Genomic DNA, 21,285 nt, shown 5'->3' with positions numbered 1-21,285 from the left:
TAGCAGCAATTTCCCTTTAGCAACCGCCGATTCTAAACCCCCGAAACGCGATCCAGAAGGCTTGAAAGGCGCTAACCCCGAGATCCGGGTCTCGAGGCCCGGATTGAAGCCGTCAAGCAAGGCCTGGCCCTCCTGGAGCGAAAGGACGTTTCTACAATGCTTTAACGCCCCCGAAGCACCGTCCATATATGTCATCTCATTAGAGCCCCAAAAGAGCATGACAGGCACTCTCCCCATTTTAGAGATTGGCGAACAGGCCCAAACAAGAGACCTGTCCTGGGTAATAGGGCCCATATCGCGGGAGTCCGCGATAAAAAAAGCAAGTCAACAATGGACAGAGCAGTGTATACAAAAAGATAGTCCTTACCTTCAAGGAGCTTGCCCTCTAAATTGGGTTTTGAGTTTTTATTGGTGATGTTTTTGCTTAAGCTTTTGCTTTATTTGCCAGTTTGAGTGGCGCTTTTCTTGCTGGTGGCTGTTTTGCGGAGGGCCCTTCTCCGTTTGGTTGAAGAATGGGCTTCATTCAGAAAGGGATGGGCAGCCTTCTAAGATTTTCCAAGGGGTAGATATAAATATATATATATATATATATATATACCTCTCCCAATTATCTGACAGGTAGGTGAAGTTAGCCCCAGCCCCCCCCCCCCCCCCCAGTTCTTAGGTTATCTCACATCAGAGCCCTTGATTTCAACTGTCATCACTATGTAGATGATGCTCAGTTTTGGCCAGCCTTAACCTCTCTCCTGGCCTCCACTCTCACATTTCCAAGAACCCACTGGATATTTTGAATTGGACAACTCAACGTAGTCAAAACTAAACTCATATTTCCTCCAAACTTCCCCTCTTCCTATAGAGAGTATCTCTCTTCCTAACTTCTCTATATGACCATCCAGTCACCAGTTTCACCCTCCTGGGTGTCATCTTCAACTCCTCAGTCTCCTGTCTTCTATGTTTATATGTTCCTAACATCTCTCCTTAATGCTCTCTTCCTTCCTCTGTCATTGCCCCTCTGAGGGCCCAAAATGCTGACTTTTCAGAAACATAGTGCTAAATTAGTCTGAGCCATAGGTCTCAGTTTCTATTTCTCAAGAATCAGGTGAGGGTAAGAACCCGGATCTGCAGCTAGAAAAATTATGTCACCCGAACTATATAAGGTGTAAACAAAGACAGGCAACCCCCCCCCCTTTCTCTTTGGACCATCAAGTTTGACCAATTGTTGTAAGGGTCAGCAGAAAAGAGGTGGGGGGAAGGGGGTTGTGGTCTTTGTGGTTTTTAACCCTGCTTCAGCTTCTGTAATTCTAATTTTCCTGCTCTCTTTCTCAGAGAGTTAGGAACTGCCCCACTTCTTGCAAGAACTGAATTAAATTTTAACTCTGCTGCTGCTTTGAGAGGGCTCCGATTAGTCATTTTGGGTTAGGGTCTCAATACTCTGCACAGTTTTGGGGGGCTCGTTCGGGATAGTGGTCTTAAGGAGAGACAACCCCTGACTCAGCTCAAGGGCAGGCCTGTTCAGAGTTTTACTCCAACAGTCCTTGATGCTGGTTGTGGAGACCCCTCCCTGAGACAAACAACCGAAGCAGAGTAACTCAGTGGAAGTAAAGACCAGGAACGGATCCAAAAATTTCCCCAAAGGAAACCCGGCAGTGCAGTTGCAACCAGGCAGCTTATACACATATAACCCAGAGGTAAGCAATCTGATGAGCCAAAGGAGAAGCTGACTCATCAGAACGTGGAGCACTCTAGGGCAACTGCTGGTGGGCGGGCGACCCCTCCACTGTGAGCCTAGTAGGGAGACTAGGATGATTCATTGAGTCCTGGACTGGACAGACCTCATGCTAAATTATGGGGGAAAGAAAAGAACAATCTGAAGTTAAAGCTGCAGCAGGAGATTAGGAAATACCAAAGGACAGTCCATTAGGCAGCCATTTGCAATATTGGGACCAATCACCAAAATATCAAAGTAAGGATAAGAGAAAAGCTAAGTAAATATTGTTGTTTCATATGGGTTGATAAAATTTGGGTGGTGGAGTAATTTGGCCTGAATGTGGCCTCACCAAAGATTGGGTATGTCAAAGGTTGAATTTATTTGTGAATGACAGGGACCCACTGAGCCCCAAAAGAGCTATATGTAGCTTTCTGACTCCTAGACACCCAGCTATTCATAAGTAAAACACAGGAGGAGAAAAAGGAGGAAAGAGAGGTCCCACCTTACCCACGGGACCCCCTTCTTGCTCTCCCTCTGCCCTATGCATCTTTACCATCATTGCAACTTTAGTTGAAACACCAATCCCCCCTTCTTTCTAGAAGTGAGCATTAAATGATTTGGGGTAGAAGGGATTAGAGTGTCCTGGGAGAAGTTGCGATTTACTGAAAGGGAGGTAGAATATTTAGGTAGATCCCTTCCAGGCTGAAGGAATGTGTGTGTGTGTGTGTGTGTATACATACATATATATGTATGTATGTATATATATATGTATATATATGTATTATCTATATCCCCAAGCCTAAGGATAAGTAGGCTTGGAGGAAATTTCTAGGATTGATCGGGCACTGCAAGAGTTGGATCAACTCCTATGCAAAGTCACTGCATGAATATCTATTAGAGGAAAGACCAAGATAGGATATTATGGGATTCAAAAGGTAAAGAGAGTTTTAAGCAATTAAAAACTATTTTGATTTCTGCCCAGTACTGTTGCTGTCTCCCCAGCCAAACAATTCTACTTATTCAGAAGAAGGGGTGGCCTTAGGAGTACTAGCATAAATAAGAGGAGGGCAGAGACACGCGGTGGCCCTTTTATAGAAATTAGGTCTTACTGTGAGTGTATCACATCAGGTGAAGACAATTTTGAACCAAAAAGCTGACAGGTGGTTAATGGACTCTCACATATTAAATATGAAACAATTCTCTTAGAAAGGGATGATTTGATACTAACTCAGGATCGTAACCAGAATCCAGCGGAGTTTCTGTCTGCTTCCCCCAAGGATTCTCAGCAATTAGAACACAGTTGTTTGGAAGTGAATTTCCAGACTAAAGTGAGAGAGGACTTACAGGAATCACCCATTCCAGGCAGGAAGATTGGTTTGTAGATGGATCCTCGAGGGTGGTGGAAGGAAGAAGGATGAATGGATATGCTATAATAGATGGGAACAAAAATACAGTTTGTCAAGCGGGAGACCTTCCAAAAAGATGGTCTGCTCAGACTTATGAACTGAATGCACTGAACTAGGCAGTAAAAGGATTGGAAAACAAAGGAGGGACTATCTATACTGATTCGAAATATGCTTTAGGAGTGGTATACATATTTGGGAAAATATGGGAGGAGAAAGGAATGATAAATAGTAAAGGGAAATATTTGGCCCCCAATGCCCTAATAAGAGAATTTTCAAATAATTTGCTTAAACCCCCTGTTATTGCAGTAATACATGTCAAAGGACAGCAATCAGGGAACTCATTTGAAGCTAGGAGTAACCACCTTGCTGACAAGATGACTTGGAGGACTGAAAGGTATGTTATTACCAAAGATTCCTTCATGCACCTCTTCCCCCATCCTTTACCGATAAGAATAATAGAAAATGTTGGACTTGGGGGCTAAGGAATCCGATCAGGGGGCCTTGGCATTTGCTTGATGGCTGGGAAGTGCTGAACAAAGCAAGTATGAGGCAAGTCATGCAGACTTTACATCAAGGCAGTCATTAGGGAGTCCAGAATCTGTGTGATGCGGTCTTAGCCAAGTATGTATCTCCTAGCCTCCATACAATAGCCAGGCAATTGATAGATGGGTGTCTCATTTGTCAAAGGACAAATAAGGCTGCCCAGCACTGAACCCAGCAGGGGGATGGCCTCCAGGAATTTGACCCTTTCAGAGCATACAGAAGGATTTTACTTAACAGCCTCCTGTTGGCTGCCTCAAATACTTGTTGGTCATAGTAGACCATTTGAACTCCTGGGTAGAGTCTGAAGCCTTCCCTCTTTCAAGGACAACTGCCCCCATGGTCAGCAAAATTCTGCTAGAACAAGTAATTCCCCAGTATGGTATGGTGGACAGGATTGATTCAGATCAAGGGACACAGTTTACCTCTAAGGTTCTCCAGTCCCTGGCTCAAGCCTCGGAAATTTCCTAGGAACTACATATTCCCTGGCATCCACCCTCCTCTGGCAAGGTGGAAAGAATGAATCGGGAAATTAAGAGACAGTTAACAAAGTTGTCTCTTGAGACACAGTTACCTTGGACCAAATGCTTGCCCCTTGCATTGTTAAGGATCAGAACAAAGCCTAGATGGGACATCGGATTATTTCCTTATGAGATGTTATATGGCCATCCATTTCTTGGCCCAATTGAACAATGGGATCCCAGTTTAGATAATAAGGATAAGTTTGTCAGGGAAGTTGATACATGGGTGTTGATACTGACATGGAAGGAGAAGTTGACTCCTAATTGGGAAGGACTGTTTCAGGTTCTCCTGACCTCAGATGCTGCCATGCGGACCCAGGAGCAAGGTTGGACCCACCATACCAGAGTAAAAAGATTTGTGAATCCACCAAAAGAATGGACTGTGGACTCTGAACCCACAAATGAATTGAAACTGTATTTTAAGCGAGTATAGGACAAATGGATTCTCCCAACACCTCGTCCAGGAGGTGGAGGATTCTTGGTATTCTCCCCTTTGTTATAATTTTGTTATCACTCCTTTGCTTCCTAGCTGGTATAATTGTATATAACTTAAGGGATTTCCACATGGGATCCATTCCTGGGTGCAATTATAGTGTCATTCCCTGGGGTTGGCCCCCTTCGCTTTCTAGGCTCTGGTCAAGACTACAATCCTGCAGAAATGTGCCTTAGATATCATGTTCTGAGAGTGTCCCTCTTAAATTTGAGCCTATTGTTATATCAGGCCTCAGTTTTAGACACCTTCTTTGAAGAGGAAAACACTTTTCAGAACTTAATTCAAACCATTGCTAATATTTTCAATGTAACTGTTGGATTTGTGGGGGGCCTCAAGGATTGAGCACGTGGCCATGGGTGCCAGTTCCACTTGAACCTGTTTGGTTATTGACTAAGAAGTCTTTAGTACATAGTGGAACTGGATTTTGGAATGAGAAGGAAGAACACCAATGGCCACTGGCAGAATCTGTGACAGGGAGATATTGCCTTAACCAAACTGGGAAGGGACTTGATTTAGGACAAAGTAGTTGCAAGTGGACTTTCCCTGCTAAGGTTGACAATATACAATTAGTGCCAAATTGTGGGGGGGTACCAGGCCCTTGGGATAGGACCCGTGTACAGTGTAATGATGGCACCGGGTTAGATGTCATACTGGCAAAATGGATGAGAAACATTGCCAATATATACTCAGTGGAGTGGGAAGGTGTAAAGGTGACCTATCAATAGCAAAGTGTAAAAAGTATAATCAGAACAATGGTCCCCAATTACTCAGCTCCAAGGTTGGAGATGGGTAAACCACAATGGATGGGAAGGGTTCATTATTACTTTGAAGTGCCAGAAATAGAGGTGGCGAACCTTGCAATGAGAGATGTAGCTGGGAAGAAGGGCCACAATTGGGCAGCTAGGTGGCGCAGTGGATAGAGCACCTGCTCTGGAGTCAGGAGTACCTGAGTTCAAATCCAACCTCAGACACTTAATAATTACCTAGCTGTGTGGTCTTGGGCAAACCACTTAACCCTATTTGCCTTGCAAAATCCTCAAAAAAAAAAAAAGAGTTTGTGGAAATGCCAGTACAAAAATGATGGGCAGATGAGGTGTGACAGAGGCCCTCTGGGGGATCAGGATATGCAGTATTACCCTGTTTAACAGAGTATAATCAGACCAGGATTTTCTAGAAAAAGAATCTGGCTCTAAAAGGGCATTATTGGGTATGTGGGCAAACAGCCTATATACACCTCCCAATAAATTGGACAGGGATCTGCTATATAGGTTTAATCAGATCTAAGTTCTTTTTCCTCCCAGATCAAATAAGTTCTTTAGGTGTTCAATTATATGATGACATAGGAAACCAGAAACGGAGTATAGATACTTCTCTAACAATAACTGGAGATGCTAGTGGTTGGAGGAATGTCTGGCCCCCACAAAGGATAATTAAGGAGTGTGGCCCTGCTACGTGGGCACAAGATAGGAGTTGAGGATACAGGACACCGATCTATATGTTAAATAGAATCATTAGACTCCAGGCTGTAGTGGAAATTATAACTAATCAAACAACAAAGGCACTGGACTTATTGGCAGATGAGATCACCCAAACTAGGGAAGCTGTACTAGAACACAGATTAGTGTTAGATTATCTGTTCTGAGGAAGGGGGTGTTTGTGAAAAATTGAATTTGTCCACTTGTGGTATGAAAATTGATGACAATGGAAAATTGGTGAAGGAGATCACCACAGAAATTAGAAAAATAGCCCATGTCCCTGTCCAGACTTGGAACTCTCCCTTTAATACTTCATGGTGGGCTTGGTTTGGAGGGAGTTGGTGGCATCAATTGGTATGGTATGGATTTCTAGTATTAGGAGTCTTGATAATCTTCCCTGCCTCTACATCATACATGATACGGTTGGGTACTAGTCCAGTTCATAAAATCCTCCCTTAAATACTTCTGGCTGAAGACCAAGCCCGAATGCTAATGTTAAGGAGAGAAGGTTGGACTCCTGTGAGCCGAGATAGTGGAGATGAAGAAATTGAACAGCATTGTGAAGAGTTATTACAAAACTTCAAGCAGAACAGGGGATAGAATGGGTGAAAAGTCAGCAGAGAATATAATAAGAGGAGGGATTGTGAGGGGCAAAAATGCTGACTTTCCAGAAACAGTGCTAAAATGGTCTGAGCCATAGGTCTCAGTTTCTATTTCTCAAGAATCAGTGGGAACCCGGATCTCCAGCTAGAAAAATTATGTCACCCGAACCATATAAGGTGTAAACAAAGACAGACAGGCAAACCCCCTCCCCCTTCTTTTTGACCAATTGTTGTAAGGGTCAGTGGAAAAAAAGAGGGGAAGGGGGGGTGTGGGTTTTGTGGGGTTTTTTAACCCTGCTTCAGCTTCTGTAATTTGGCTTTTCCTGCTCTCTCTCTCTCTCTCTCTCTCTCTCTCTCTCTCTCTCTCTCTCTCTCTCTCTCTCTCTCTCGTTAGGAACTGCCCTGCTTCTTGCAAGAACCGAATTAAATCTTAACTCTTTGCTTTGGGTCAGGGTCTCAGTACCCGCACACCACATCATCTCATACTTGGATGGTTGCTGCGGTCCCCTGGTTGGTCCTTCCTCCACCCAGCTACCGAAGTGCCCTTCCTAAATCACAAGTCTGGCCATGTCCACCCTTCCCAAGATCAAATATGAAACCCTCTGGTGTCTGGAGCCCTCCAACCAGCCTCTTCTACCTGCCCAGTCTTCACGCTCCTCCTGGCTATTGTTATTTATTATGCCCGTTTTCAGTGCCCCTGGCTCGGGTCTCCGCCCGCCTGTACCCGAGCGCTTGGATCGGGCAGGAGAGGCCATCTGTCGGGAGAATCAACGCTCCGGGTGCCCGTCGGGCCAGGCGGGCACGGGCGGGGACGGGGGTGGGGCCGGGGCGCTCCCGCCCCTTCCCGGTCTCCAGCCGGGCCGGACCCAGATTCCGGGGAGAGGCCGGAGAGCCTGGCCCGCCTCGGGCCCTGGCCTTCCGGGTTCCAGTTGTTTTCCCTTGTTCTGGAGAGCGGTCTAGGCCTCGGAACCAGGGGAGCCCCGCCGCCCCCCGCCCCCCGCCCCGCCGCCGGCTCTGCCCTGGCTGCTCAGCGCCCCATCTGCTGCCCACAAGGTCTCCCGGCCTCCCAGCGCCGCCGCGGTAGGACGCTCGCTTTACTTGACTCCAGGGGGGCAGCATATTGAGGAGCGGGGAAGGGAGGCGTTCGGAGGCCGTGTGGTGACGTGGAAATGTCCTCGGGGTTCAGTTTTGAAGTTGGAGGAGCCCTGGGATGGTTCATCTTTTTTTCCCCCTCTTATTTATTTTGAGTTTTACAAATCGTCCCCCCAATTTTTGCAAGGGAAATAGGGTTAAGTGGCTTGCCCAAGGCCACACAGCTAGGTCATTACGAAGTTTCTGAGATCGGATTTGAACCCAGGCACTCGCTGACAACAGGGCCGGTGCTCTGTCCCTGCGCCACCCAGCCGCCCCACACAGGAGGCAGTTTGCCAGTTGTTACATTGTTTCCATGTCGTACATTGAAGTGTAATAAGAGAGAAACCATATCCTTAAGGAAGAAGCATAAAGTATGAGAGATAGCAAGATTAGACAATAAGATAGCAGTTTTTTCGCCCTAAATTAAAGGTAATTGTCCTTGAAATTTGTTCAAATTCCATGGCTCTTTCTCTGGATACAGATGGTATTCTCCACTGCAGACAGCCCAAATTGTCCCTGATTGTTGCACTGATGGAATGAGCGAGTCCTTCAAGGTTGACCATCACCCCCATGTTTCTGTTAGGGTGTACAGTGTTCTTCTGGTTCTGCTCATCTCACTCAGCATGGGATGTTTAATCTTAGTGTTTGTACGGTGCCCATTGGGAGCATTATGCGGGCTACCCACCCACATGAATGTCTCCACACACACGTACACATAGCTGTAGCCTATAGAATTTTACACGTGCATAGGTGGATGAGAGTGCTTTGATTGGAAGGTCCAATCCAGCACCTTTTAGAAATGGTTCTTTTACCTAAAAAAAAAAAAAAAAATAGGGGCAGCTAGGCGGCAGTGGATAGAGCACTGGCCCTGGAGTCAGGAGGACCTGAGTTCAAATCCAGCCTCAGACACTTAATAATTACCTAGCTGTGTGGCCTTGGGCAAGTCACTTAACCCTATTTGCTTTGCAAGAAACAAAACCCTAAAAAAGTGGGTTTTTTATTCTGATTCTTTTTTCACAACAAAGCTAATATTAATATATGTGATAGTATGTTATCTATGTGATAGTATAGTTTATATGAGACAACATATTAGATTACTGTCAAAGGGAGAAGGAAAGGAAGGGAGAAAGTGTGGACTCAAAATTTTACCCCTCCCCAAAAACGAATGTTGAAAATTATCTTTGCATGTAGTTGGAAAAATAAATTTGTAAAAAATAAAATGTGGGTAGAGAGAGACATTAGTTCTCTGTTAGATATCTGAGAATCTGACTGTTATATATCAGGAGACTTGATTATGGGAGGGAAACCAAGGGAATGTCTTGATGAATAGCAGGTAAGAAATGAAATTTGTCCTTATCTTGATGACTAAGGGGAGAGTGTAAATAAGCCTACTCTTGACTCTTCAATCTCTAGTATTATTCTTGCCTCTTAAGCACTTCCTGCATATTATATTTATTTTCCAATTGAGCTTAAGATATTTCTACCCACACTTCCGTGTGTGTGTGTGTGTGTGTGTGAGAGAGAGAGAGAGAGAGAGAGAGAGAGAGAGAGAGAGACAGAGAGACAGAGAGACAGAGAGAGAGAGACAGAGAGAAAGAGACAGAGAGAGAAAGCCACTTTCAGATTCCAGAGAGGTTCACTGAATGGCCATACCCCTCACAAAGTCATTCCTCTATACTGCTTGTGAAAAAAGCCAGTGATGAGAAAATAGTACCTTTCAACCCCTTTTCCTCGTTTCTACAGTAGTGTGTATTCTTTTTGTCATCCCTGTCTTTTTCTTCTTCAAAGACTCATAACCAATCTACCTCCGGGACCTCTCTTTTTCTTATTTATCCCCTCATTGCCCTTTGAAGATATTTTTCTTCATATATTAAAAGGGAAACATTTCATCATCATCATCATCCAGCTGCCCCCCAAAATTTTCTGTAGTTCAGTTCCTACTCAGCTCTGGTCTCTTCATCACAAGTGTTAGAAAGTCCTTTATTCCAATAAAGATCTTGTTTTCCCCTTGTAGGATTATATTCAGCTCTGCAAGATAAGTTATTGTGGGTCATAAAACTATCTTTTTTTGACCTTTGGAAAATTGTTTGGCATTGCAAAATCTCCTTGGGTTTTTAGTAGAAGCTTCCAGATCCTGCGTGATGGGTCAGTAAACAATATTGAATGTTTATTCAGTGCTCAGCACTGTGTTCAGCATGATAGTATACAAAGCACCCAAAACACTATTCTTTTTTAAGGTGTTTTTTTTTACAAGGCAATGGGGTTAAGTGGTTCACCCAAGGCCACATAGCTAGGTAATTATCAAGTATCTGAGGCTGGATTTGAGCCCAGGTACTCCTGGCTCCAGGGCTGGTGCTCTATCCACTGCACCACCTAGCCACCCCTCAAAACACTATTCTTGATCTCAAGCTCACAGACTGTAAGGGAGACAAAAACACACCTAATAAAGTAGAACTGATCAATAGGGAGAAAACACTTGTGGTAAGGAAAACTGGGAAAGACTTCTTGTTGAAGATGGCACTGTAACTGACCATTGAAGGAATGAAGGGGAAGAAGTAAGTTTAGAAGACTAGCAGATTAGGAGGGACTTTGAGCAGGAGTTTATATTTGATCCTGGAGGTAACAGAGCAGGCTCTGTTTAAGTGGGGGAGGCAGTAAGTTGGTTGGACTTGTGCTTCAGGAAGATCATTTTGACAGCTGAGTGGAGGATGGTCTGAAGTAGGGAGACACTTGTGATGGAGACTCTAAACAGCAGGCTGTTGCAACAGTCTAGCCATGAGGGAGCTAGATGACTCTGTGGTGGCAAGAAGACCTGAGTTCACATTTGGTCTCAGATACTTGCATGTGACCCTAGGCAAGTCAGTCAACTTCTGTTTGCCTCTGGAAAAGGAAATGGCAAATTACCCCAGTATACTTGCCAAAAAAAAAAAAAAAAAAAAAAAAAAAAAGCAAAAGCAAAAACAACAACCCATGAACAGTATTGGCCTGATGTGGTCCAGAGAGTCACAGGGAGTCAGACTGAACAACAACAGCTATAAGGAAATAAGTACCATTGGGGGGATTCAGTGTCAGAGGTAAGAAGGGGGCATATTTTATAGTTGTTGCAAAAGTAAAATCATCAAGATTTGGCAATAGTTTGGATATGGGATTGAATGAGTAGTTGAATCTGACACCAATTTTTCAACCCAGGATGAATGATAGGTTGGTGTTATCCATAGTAACAGGGAAGCTAGGAAGATGGAAGGGTTTGGGAAGATAATGAATTCTACTTGGAGCATTCAATATGTCTACAGTGTGAGATATGAGGGAATAGAGAGGAATGGAACAGAAAGCAATTGTGAGAATTGGATGACCCATACTGATTCCATCTTGTGGTCCAATTTTGGAACTAGCTCATTCAGTTGTAGGAGTGAGAGAAGACCTTATTGCATTGTTTGAACCTAGCCCCGAGTGACTGAGAAACTAGACCACCTCTATATACTGCTTAGAGACCATAAGCTAATGACCAAGGTTATGACTAGAAAGCTGGTCAAATCTAAAGATTCATACAAGAAGTTTTCTCACATCTTGTATGTCATAGCTCAAACAATGCTTGTGTCTTATCTGAAAACTAGTCCCATACTAATCAGTTATTGTTTCCATATTGTTTTGATTGTTCACAGACACTTGGTGTAAGTGGGACACCTCCTTTTCTAATTTCAAGAAATTGCACCTATTCACTCTGTTCTCAACTTGGAGATTAGAAATCAAATTATCTAATATATCCTGGTTAATTGTTTCATTTTAATTAATTAACCTTATTTGATTAATTGTATTTAACATATAAAAATCTTCCTCCTCAAGGAAGAAGCCTGGTCCCAATTTGTTAGACAATTGGCATGCATTCCTTAATAATAAATCCACATGCTTGGAAGTTTGAACCTTTGTTTCTTCAGTCATTTCATCTTTCTCCTGCCATACTATTAAATTTAATATGTCTACAAGATGTCCAGATGTGAGATGTCCAATAGGTAGTTGAAGATGTGAGACTAAAGGTCAACAGAGAGGTTAAGGCCGGATAAGTAAATTTGAAATTTATCAGTATAGAGGTGATTAATGAATCCAAAAAAATTAGTGGGATCACAAGTTAAAATAGAAGTGGGAGGAGAGAAGAAGAACCAGAACAGAACCCTGAGGGACATGTAGGTTAGCAGATATGACTCAGATAAAGAGCCAGAAAGAAGCAGTTCTCACATCCTCTGGTTTTTGTTTTTGACATTCCTAATATTTTATCCTTTTGGGGTTCCTTTCAGGAGCTAATTGGATTTATTCTATCTTTACATTGCCCTCTGGGTCTAATACATAGAACACTTTAATGAATTTTTTAAAAATATATTGGTCATGGTTGTCAGAGAGGCCTGTGATCTTCAAATCATCTCTCCTTGACCTTTTCCAAGTCAGTTTTTAATATCAGATGTTTTTCTTTTAATTTTTTTCAGTTTTAAAATTTTTATTCTAATATTTCTTGATGATTCATGGAATCATTGAATTCTATTTGGTCTGTATTAGTTTTCAGGAAGTCTATTTCCTGTATAAGATTTATCACTTTCTCTTCTAAGTTACTTATTCTAATTTCAGTTCTCTTTCCCAGAACTTTTATTTCATTTTTTTAAACTCTTACTTCATTTCCTCCAGATAGGTGTTTGCAATAATTCTTGTTACTTATCATCGTATTCTTTGATTGTTCATCTCTCCAGCTTTAGTTCTTTTGGGTGAAATTGTGGACTCTTTCAATCCCATCCTAAGTGCCCCAGCTTCTTTTATTGACTTCTACCTCCCAAGGGCTTTTGAGGTTGAAGGTGTTGGATCTTCAAGTCTTTTTCAAGTATCTTAGGCATTAGGTGCCTCCTAGGCTCTGGACCTGAACTGTCCTGATCTCAGTGCTACAAAGTCATGCTGGACACTGGAAGCTACCCACTCACTACAGCTCCTCAAGATTGCAGGACCCCTATTCATGGTCTTACTGACCATTCATGACCTTTCTTGGAGGAGCCTTCATTTCTTGTTGCTCTAAGACATAGAGACTTGTAAATTCTCTTACATCTCTGGTCACCCTGGGAAGCTCCACTTCATAACACTGGCTTTGTGGGAGAAATTTTTTCATCTTAGACTTCTGCCTGACTTTTTGTCCATTCTAGGGTAGGAGAAATCATTTATTGTAATTTATCATAGATTTCTTGATCATTATTCAGTGATAGTGCACTTCACTGTTTTGTTGGAATAGATTTATGGACATCGATAGACCAGCCTCCCATTTAGGCAGCCTTCTTAGCAGGGAGTACCACTACTTCTTAGAGGTTCCTTAACCTTTTCTTTAATAATTAATTCTAGAATTTGCCAGAAGTCAAAGGAATATACTAATTAATTTACTTCAATGACAACCCACCACCACCATCATCATGAATTCTAAATATAGGTGACTAAGTCTCATCCTGATGCCCGAATAATTTTATCCAAAGGTAAACTATATTAGAAATATATGGCTACTTTATTTTTCTTCTTTAAGGATATGATTTCTCTCTCATCACATTCAACTTAGATCAGTGTTTACCAAGGAAACAATGTAAAAACTAACAGACTGCCTTCTGTGGGGGGGTGGGGGAGGGAAGCAAGATTAGGGGGGAAAATTGTAAAATTCAAAAATAAAATCTTTCTTCAAAAAAAAAAAGAACATTGGGCTATCTGTGATGGAAAATACCATCCGTGTCCAGAGAAAGAATTGTGGAGTTTGAACAAAGACCAAAGGCTATTACCTTCAATTTAGGGGGAAAAAACCCATTATCTTATACTTTATTTTTGTTCCTTAAGGATATTATTTCTTTCTCATCACATTCAACTTGGATCAATGCATATTATGGAAACAATGTATAGACAGGCAAATTGCCTTCTGTGGTAGGTGGGGGGAGGGAAGCAAGATTAGGGGAAAAATTGTAAAACTCAAAATAAATAAAATCTTTGAAAAAAGAACATAACATTTTTCTGCAGAAAAAAGAAAAGGAAATTTATAAGGCATGTCCCCAAAAATTTTTAGTTAAAATTTTATTAATGGACAGATTAGATTAGATCTAGGGGGTTTCTTGTACCAAATATGACTAAATTGTTGATTTTTAAAAAAAAATGCTTTGAAGCTAGGCCAACTAGGTGGTACAGTGGGTAGCACGTCAACCCTAAGTCAGGAGGACCTAAATTCAAATCCAACCTCAGATATCTAATATTACTTAGCTATGTGACTTTTGGCTAGTCATTTAACCCTAATGCCTTGCAAAAACAAAAAAAAAAATGCTTTAAAGTCTTCCTCACTTGACTATACTTATTCCCACAAACTAGCATTCTATAACTTTCCTCTTGGCAAAACTTGAAAAATTCATAAACACTAGGCTTCTGCTTCTCTTCTCATTATTCTAAACATTCTGCTATCTGACTTTTGACCTCTGCACTCAACTGAAACTGCAGTTTCCAAAGTTATCAGTGATCATATGATAAAATCCATTGTCCTGTTTTCACTCTTCATCCTTCTTAGCTTCATCTCTCTCTCTCTTATTTATCCTTTCCTCTCTAGATTAGTAACAGAGCTCTCTCTTAGTCTGACCACTTCTTCTCCACACTTTATTTCTCAGTCTATTTCAAAACTCTAACTATGAGTGTCTCCCCTCACCTGCCATCTCCTCCCCAAGATTCTTTGGTGAGTTTTCCTCTCTTCCCTCTTTATTACATCTTTTGGTGATTTCCCTAGGTTCAATTATGTAGATGCTACTTAGATCTACTCCCTTTCACTCTTTTAACCCATAGTACTGCATTATTGTTTTTTGAGGAGCTCTCTCACAACCATGACAATTATATTAAAAAAATCATTAAAGTGTCCAAAGCAGAACTCATCATTTACCCAAATTCATCTCCTCTTTTGAAATTCAACTTTTCTGTCATTGTTGAGAGCACTGTAAACCTCTTGGGTTTCCACACTCACAACTTTAGAGTGATTTTTGATTCCTTACTCTCGTACCATATATATATTTAATTTGTTGCCAAATCTTGTTACCTTTATGACATTTTTCAGATATATCCCCTTTTCTCTACATGGCTACCACCCTAGTTTATGTTCTTAGCATCTTTTTTCCTGGACTGTTGCAATAGCAGTTGTTTTTATTTGTGGGACAGTGGGTTTAGGTGATTTGCCCAAGGTCACACAGCTAGTAAGTATCAAGTGTCTGAGACTGCATTTGAACACAGGTTCTCCTGACTTCAGAGACAGTGTGATACCTAGCTGCCCCATTTTTTCTTCTTCTTCTCCTTCTTCCTTCTTCTTCTTTTTTTAATTTTTTAAATTTATTTTTATTAAAGATATTATTTGAGTTTTACAATTTTCCCCCCAATCTTGCCTCCCTCCCCCACCCCCCACAGAAAGCACTCTGTTAGTCTTTACTTTGTTTCCATGTTGTACATTGATCCAAATTGGGTGTGATGAGAGAGAAATCATATCCTTAAAGAAAAGAAGTCTAAGAAGTGACAAGATCAGACAGTAAGATATCTGTTTTTTTGTAAATTAAAAGGAATAGTCCTTGAACTTTGTTCAAACTCCACAGCTTCTTATCTGGATACAGCTGGCACTCTCCTTTGCAGACAGCCCAAAATTGTTCCTGATTGTTGCACTGATGGAATGAGAGTCCTTAAAGGTTGAACATCACTCCCATGTTGCTGTTAGGGTGTACAGTGTTTTTCTGGTTCTGCTCATCTCACTCAGCATCAGTTCATGCAAATCCCTCCAGGCTTCCATGAAATCCTGTCCTTCCTGGTTTCTAATAGAGCAATAGTGTTCCATGACATACATATACCACAGTTTGCTAAGCCATTCCCCAATTGAAGGACATTTACTTGATTTCCAATTCTTTGCCACCACAAACAGGGCTGCTATAAATATTTTTGTACAGGTAATGTTTTTACCCTTTTTCTTCATCTTTTCAGGGTATAGACCCAGTAATGGTATTGCTGGGTCAAAGGGTATGCACAGTTTTGTTGCCCTTTGGGCATAGTTCCAAATAACTCTCCAGAAGGATTGGATGAGTTCACAGCTCCACCAACAGTGTAAGTGTCTCAGATTTCCCACAACCCTTCCAACAATGATCATTATCCTTCCTGGTCATATTGGCCAATCTGAGAGGTGTGAGGTGGTACCTCAGAGAAGCTTTAATTTGCATTTCTCTAATAATTAATGATTTAGAGCATTTTTTCATATGGCTATGGATTACTTTGATCTCCTCATCTGTAAATTGCCTTTGTATATCCTTTGACCATTTGTCAATTGGGGAATGGCTTTTTGTTTTAAAAATATGACTCAGTTCTCTGTATATTTTAGAAATGAATCCTTTGTCAGAATCATTAGTTGTAAAGATTGCTTCCCAATTTACTACATTTCTTTTGATCTTGATTACATTGGTTTTGTCTGTGCAAAAGCTTTTTAATTTAATGTAATCGAAATCATCTAACTGGTTTTTGGTGATGTTCTCCAACTCTTTCTTAGTCATAAACTGCTCCCCTTTCCATAGATCTGACAGGTAGACTTCTAATTTGCTTGTAGTATTGTTTTTTATGTCTATGTCCTATAACCATTTGGATCCTATCTTGGTAAAGGATGTGAGGTGTTGGTCTAATCTAAGTTTCTTCCATACTAACTTCCAATTATCCCAGCAATTTTTATCAAAGCAGGAGTTTTTATCTCAATGGCCGGACTCTTTGGCCTTATCAAACAGCAGATCACTATAATTATCTCCTGCTTTTACACCTAGTCTATTCCACTGGTCCACCACTCTACTTCTTAGCCAATACCAAACAGTTTTGATGACTGATGCTTTATAATATAATTTTAGATCAGGTAGGGCTAAGCCACCTTCTTTTGCACTTTTTTTTTTCACTAAGCTCCTGGCAATTCTTGACTTTTTATTTCTTCATATGAATTTACTTACAATTTTTTCTAACACATTAAAGCAATTTTTTGGAATTTTGATTGGTAGGGCACTAAACAGATAGTTTAGTTTTGGTAGAATTGTCATTTTTATTATCCATGAATAGTTGATGCTTGCCTAGTTATTTAAATATGATTTAATTTGTGTGAGAAGTGTTTTATAATTGTTTTCAAAAAGATTCTGAGTCTGTCTTGGCAAATAGACTCCCAAATATTTTATATTGTCTGTGGTTACTTTGAATGGGATTTCTCTTTCTATCTCTTCCTGCTGTTTCTTGCTAGACATATATAGAAAAGTTGAGGATTTATGAGGGTTTATTTTATAACCTGCAACTTTGCTAAAATTGCTAATAGTTTCCAGTAGTTTTTTGGATGATTTCTTGGTATTCTCTAGGTAGACCATCATGTCATCTGGAAAGAGTGAGAGTTTTGTTTCTTCCTTCCCAATTCTAATTCCTTCAATTTCTTTTTCTTCTCTAATTGCTGATGCTAAGATTTCTAATACAATATTGAATAGTAATGGTGATAATGGGCACCCTTGTTTCACCCCTGATCTTATTGGGAATGCCTCTAGCCTCTCCGCATTGAATATAATGCTTGTTGATGGTTTCAAATAGATACTGCTAATTATTTTAAGGAACAGTCCATTTATTCCTAGACTCTCTAGTGTTTTTAATAGGAATGGATGCTGTATTTTGTCAAAACCTTTTTCAGCATCTATTCATATGATCATATGATTTCTGATAGGTTTGTTGTTGATATAACTGAGTATTCTAACAGTCTTCCTAATATTGAACCAACCCTGCATTCCTGGAATAAATCCTACTTGATCATAATGTATTATCCTAGTGATGACTTATTGTAATCGTTTTGCTAAACTTTCATTTAGGATTTTTACATCTATATTCATCAGGGAAATAAGTCTATAATTTTCTTTCTCTGTTTTAACTCTTCCTGGTTTAGGTAACAGTACCATATTGGTTTCATAGAAAGAGTTAGGCAGAGTTCCATCTTTCCCTATTTTTCCAAAGAGTTTATATAGGATTGGAACCAATTGTTCCTTAAATGTTTGGTAGAATTCACTTGTGAATCCATCAGGCCCTAGAGATTTTTTTTAGGGAGTTCAATAATGGCTTGTTGAAGCTCTTTGTCTGTGATAGGGTTGTTTAGGTATTTAACCTCTTCTTCATTTAACCTGGGCAACTTATATTTTTGTAAATATTCATCCATTTCACTTAGATTATCAAATTTGTTGGCATAGAGTTGGGCAAAATAATTTTGAATTATTACTTTAATTTCCTCCTCATTGGTGGTGAGTTCACCTTTTTCGTTTATGATACTAGCAATTTGGTTTTCTTCTTTCTTTTTTTAAATCAAATTGACCAGAGGTTTATCAGTTTTATTGGTTTTTCATAATACCAACTTTTGGTTTTATTTATTAATTCAATATTTTTTTTGCTTTCAATTTTATTAATTTCTCCTTTAATTTTTAGAATTTCTAATTTGGTATTTAATTGGGGATTTTTGATTTGTTCTTTCTCTAATTTTTTTAGTTGCATGTTTCCTCTTTCTCCAATTTATTCATGTAAGCATTTAGAGCTATAATATATCCCCTGGGAGTCGCTTTGAATGAATCCTATAGGTTTTGGTATGTTGTTTCATTATTATCATTATCTGGGATAAAATAGTTAATTCTTTCTATAATTTGTTTTTTGGTCCACTCAGAGGTTATTCAGTTTCCAATTTGTTCTGGGTTTATATCTCCTTGGCCCAGTATTGCATATGACTTTTATTGCATTGTGATCTGAGAAAGATGTATTCACTATTTCTGCCTTTCTGCAGTTAATCATTAGGGTTTTTATGTCCTAGTACATGGTCAATTTTTGTATAAGTTCCATGTACTGCAGAGAAAAAGATATATTCCTTTCTATCCCCATTCAGTTTCCTCCATAAGTCTGCCATATCTAATTTTTCCAGCAATCTATTTACCTCCTTAACTTCTTTCTTGTTTATTTTATGATTCAATTTATCTAGATCTGATAGTGGGAGGTTGAGGTCTCCCACTAGTAGAGTTTTGCTGTCTATGTCTTCCTGTAGTTCTTTCAGCATCTTCTCTAAGAATTTGGGTGCTGTCCCACTGGTGCATATATATTCAATATTGAAATGACTTTATTGTCTATGGTACCTTTTAGGAGGATAAAGTTTCCTTCCTTATCTCTTTTAACGCTATCTATTTCTGCTGCTGCTTTGTCTGAGATAAAGATTTCTACCCCTGCTTTTTTTTACTTCAGCTGAAGCAAAATATATTTTGCTCCAACCTTTTACCTTTACTCTATATGTATCACTCTACTTCAAATGAGTTTCTTGTAAGCAGCATATTGTAGGATTCTGTTTTTTAATCCACTCTGCTATTCGCTTACATTTTAAGGGAGAGTTCATCCCATTCACGTTCAAGGTTATGATTACTAATTCTTTATTGCCCTCCATGCTATCTTCCCTCTGTTTCTATTTTCCCCCTTCCCCCCCCTTGTCCATATTCCCCAGTATTTTGTTTCTGAATACCACCCCCTTCAGTGTGTTTGCCCTCTTATATCACACCCTCCCCTTTCTTTCCCCTTTCCCTTTTCCCTTCCCTTCCTTTTATTTCCCCTTTTCCCCCCACTCCCCTTCCCTTTCTCCATCCCCCCCTTCCCCTTTTCCCCTTTTAATACTTGAAAGGTTAGTTGTTTTATAAGTTAACTGAGTATGTGTAGGTTGACTTTAAGCCAAGTCTGATGAGAAGAAGATTCGGGTGTTTCTCCTCTGCTCCCTTCTTCTCCACTATTACCATAGGTTTTTTGTACCTCTTAGTGTAATGAGATTTACCCCATTCAATCCCCTCCCTCCTCCCATCTCTTTCCTGTCTCCCTTTTTTATGAGGCAATGTTTTTTAGATCATTCTATCTAAGGCATAGAAAATTCTGAATGTCTGTCCCTTCTAGTTCAGTATATTCTATTGAATAGAGTCAAAATTCCTGAGAGTTATTAGAGTCTTTCTCCCAAGTGGGGTTAAAGGCAGTTACATCTCTTTAGATAGAAGTCTCATGGATAGGTCATGAATGTCCATCATTGCTGGCTAGGTGTATTCTCTCTGTTAGAGTTACAATTCTCAAGATTTATGAGAATCTTTTTTTCCCCCATGCTGGGATATAGCCAGTTTCAACTTACTGGATTGCATTTTTTTCCTTTTACTGCCCCCCCCTTTTTAACCTTTTCTTGTGTCTCTTGAACCTCCTCTTTGTCCTCTTTTCATCAGAAATTTTTGGAATTCTTCCATTTCGTTAAATATCCATCTTTTTCCCTGAAAGAGAAGGCTCAGCTTTGCAGGAAAGTAGATTCTTGGCTGCATTCCAAGCTCCCTTGCTCTTCAAAATATCTCGTTCCAGGCTCTTTGATCCCTTAATGTTGATGCAGCAGGTCCTGCATAATCCTTACTGTGGCTCCTTGATATTTAAATTGTTTCTTTCTGGCTGCTTGCAGGATTTTCTCTTTTATCTGATAATTTTGGAGTTTGGCCACAACATTCCTTGGTGCTTTCATTTTAGGATCTTTTTCTGGTGGGGATCAATGTACTCTTTCAATAACTACTTTGCCCTCTGATTCTATGATATCAGGGCAGTTTTTCATCACTAGATCCTGTAATATTAAGTCCAGGCTTTTTTTCTCTTCAATGTTTTCAGGAAGTCCTAAAATTTTCAGGTTGCTCTTCCTCTATCTATTCTTGAGGTCAGTGGTTTTGTTGATGAGGTATTTTACATTTGCTTCTATTTTTTTCTATTTTTTGATTTTGTTTAACTGACTCTTGCTGTCTCATGGAGTCTTTAGTTTCTGTAGGCTCCATTCTTTTTGGGGGGTAGGAGTTTTCTTCATCAACCTTTTGCAACTCCTTTTCCAATTGGTCAATTCTACTTTTGAAAGAGCTTTCCATTTGACCAATTGAGCTTTTGAGAGAGTTAATTTCTTTTTGCATTTGCTCATTTGAGGATCTGAGAGATTTATTCTCATTTTGTAATTGTCCAATTGATGATATGAGAGATTTATTCTCCTTTTGTGTTTGTCCAATTGTGCTTTCTAAGGTTTTGTTTTCTTGTTGCAAGGTATTAATTGTCTCTCCTAAATTTTTAAGCTCCTTCCTTATTTCTTCAAGGAAGTCTTTCTGCGCTGGATACCAGATTGTATTCTCCTCAGAGGTTCCAGGTCTCTCTGAGTTAGGGTCTTTCCCTTCCAGGAATTTTTCTATGGATCCACCTTTCCGCTGACCCTTCTTCATTTTGCTAAGACCTTGAGTTGGGGGAGGCTGGTTCACCCAGGCTTGGAATTGCTGAAGTCTTTACTCACTGAGTGCAGTTTCTCTGGCTTGCCAGTAGGAGGT

The 21,285-nt window shown here is 40.3% G+C and overlaps 1 protein-coding gene across 3 annotated transcripts in view; it reads left to right on the top strand.

Annotated features, from left to right (window-relative positions):
- The first annotated feature begins 3,422 nt into the window (after positions 1-3,422).
- The window catches only part of PARP4 (poly(ADP-ribose) polymerase family member 4), a 114,004-nt gene continuing 96,141 nt past the window's right edge, over positions 3,423-21,285 (top strand). Inside the window, exon 1 of one of the 3 annotated variants that reach the window (XM_074216253.1) lies at positions 3,423-3,508. In XM_074216253.1, the coding sequence (XP_074072354.1) occupies positions 3,489-3,508 (20 nt within the window). In that variant the 5' untranslated portion in view covers positions 3,423-3,488. Of the gene's footprint in view, positions 3,509-7,160; positions 7,826-15,395; positions 15,998-21,285 lie in introns of those variants that run through there. The other 2 variants (XM_074216252.1, XM_074216255.1) reach the window with 2 other exon arrangements.

The sequence above is a fragment of the Macrotis lagotis genome, chromosome 1, assembly GCF_037893015.1.
Source record: "Macrotis lagotis isolate mMagLag1 chromosome 1, bilby.v1.9.chrom.fasta, whole genome shotgun sequence".
Taxonomy (NCBI): domain Eukaryota; kingdom Metazoa; phylum Chordata; class Mammalia; order Peramelemorphia; family Peramelidae; genus Macrotis; species Macrotis lagotis.
The sequence above is the reverse complement of the archived record's forward strand: the minus strand, read 5'-3'. Positions and strand labels throughout refer to the sequence as shown.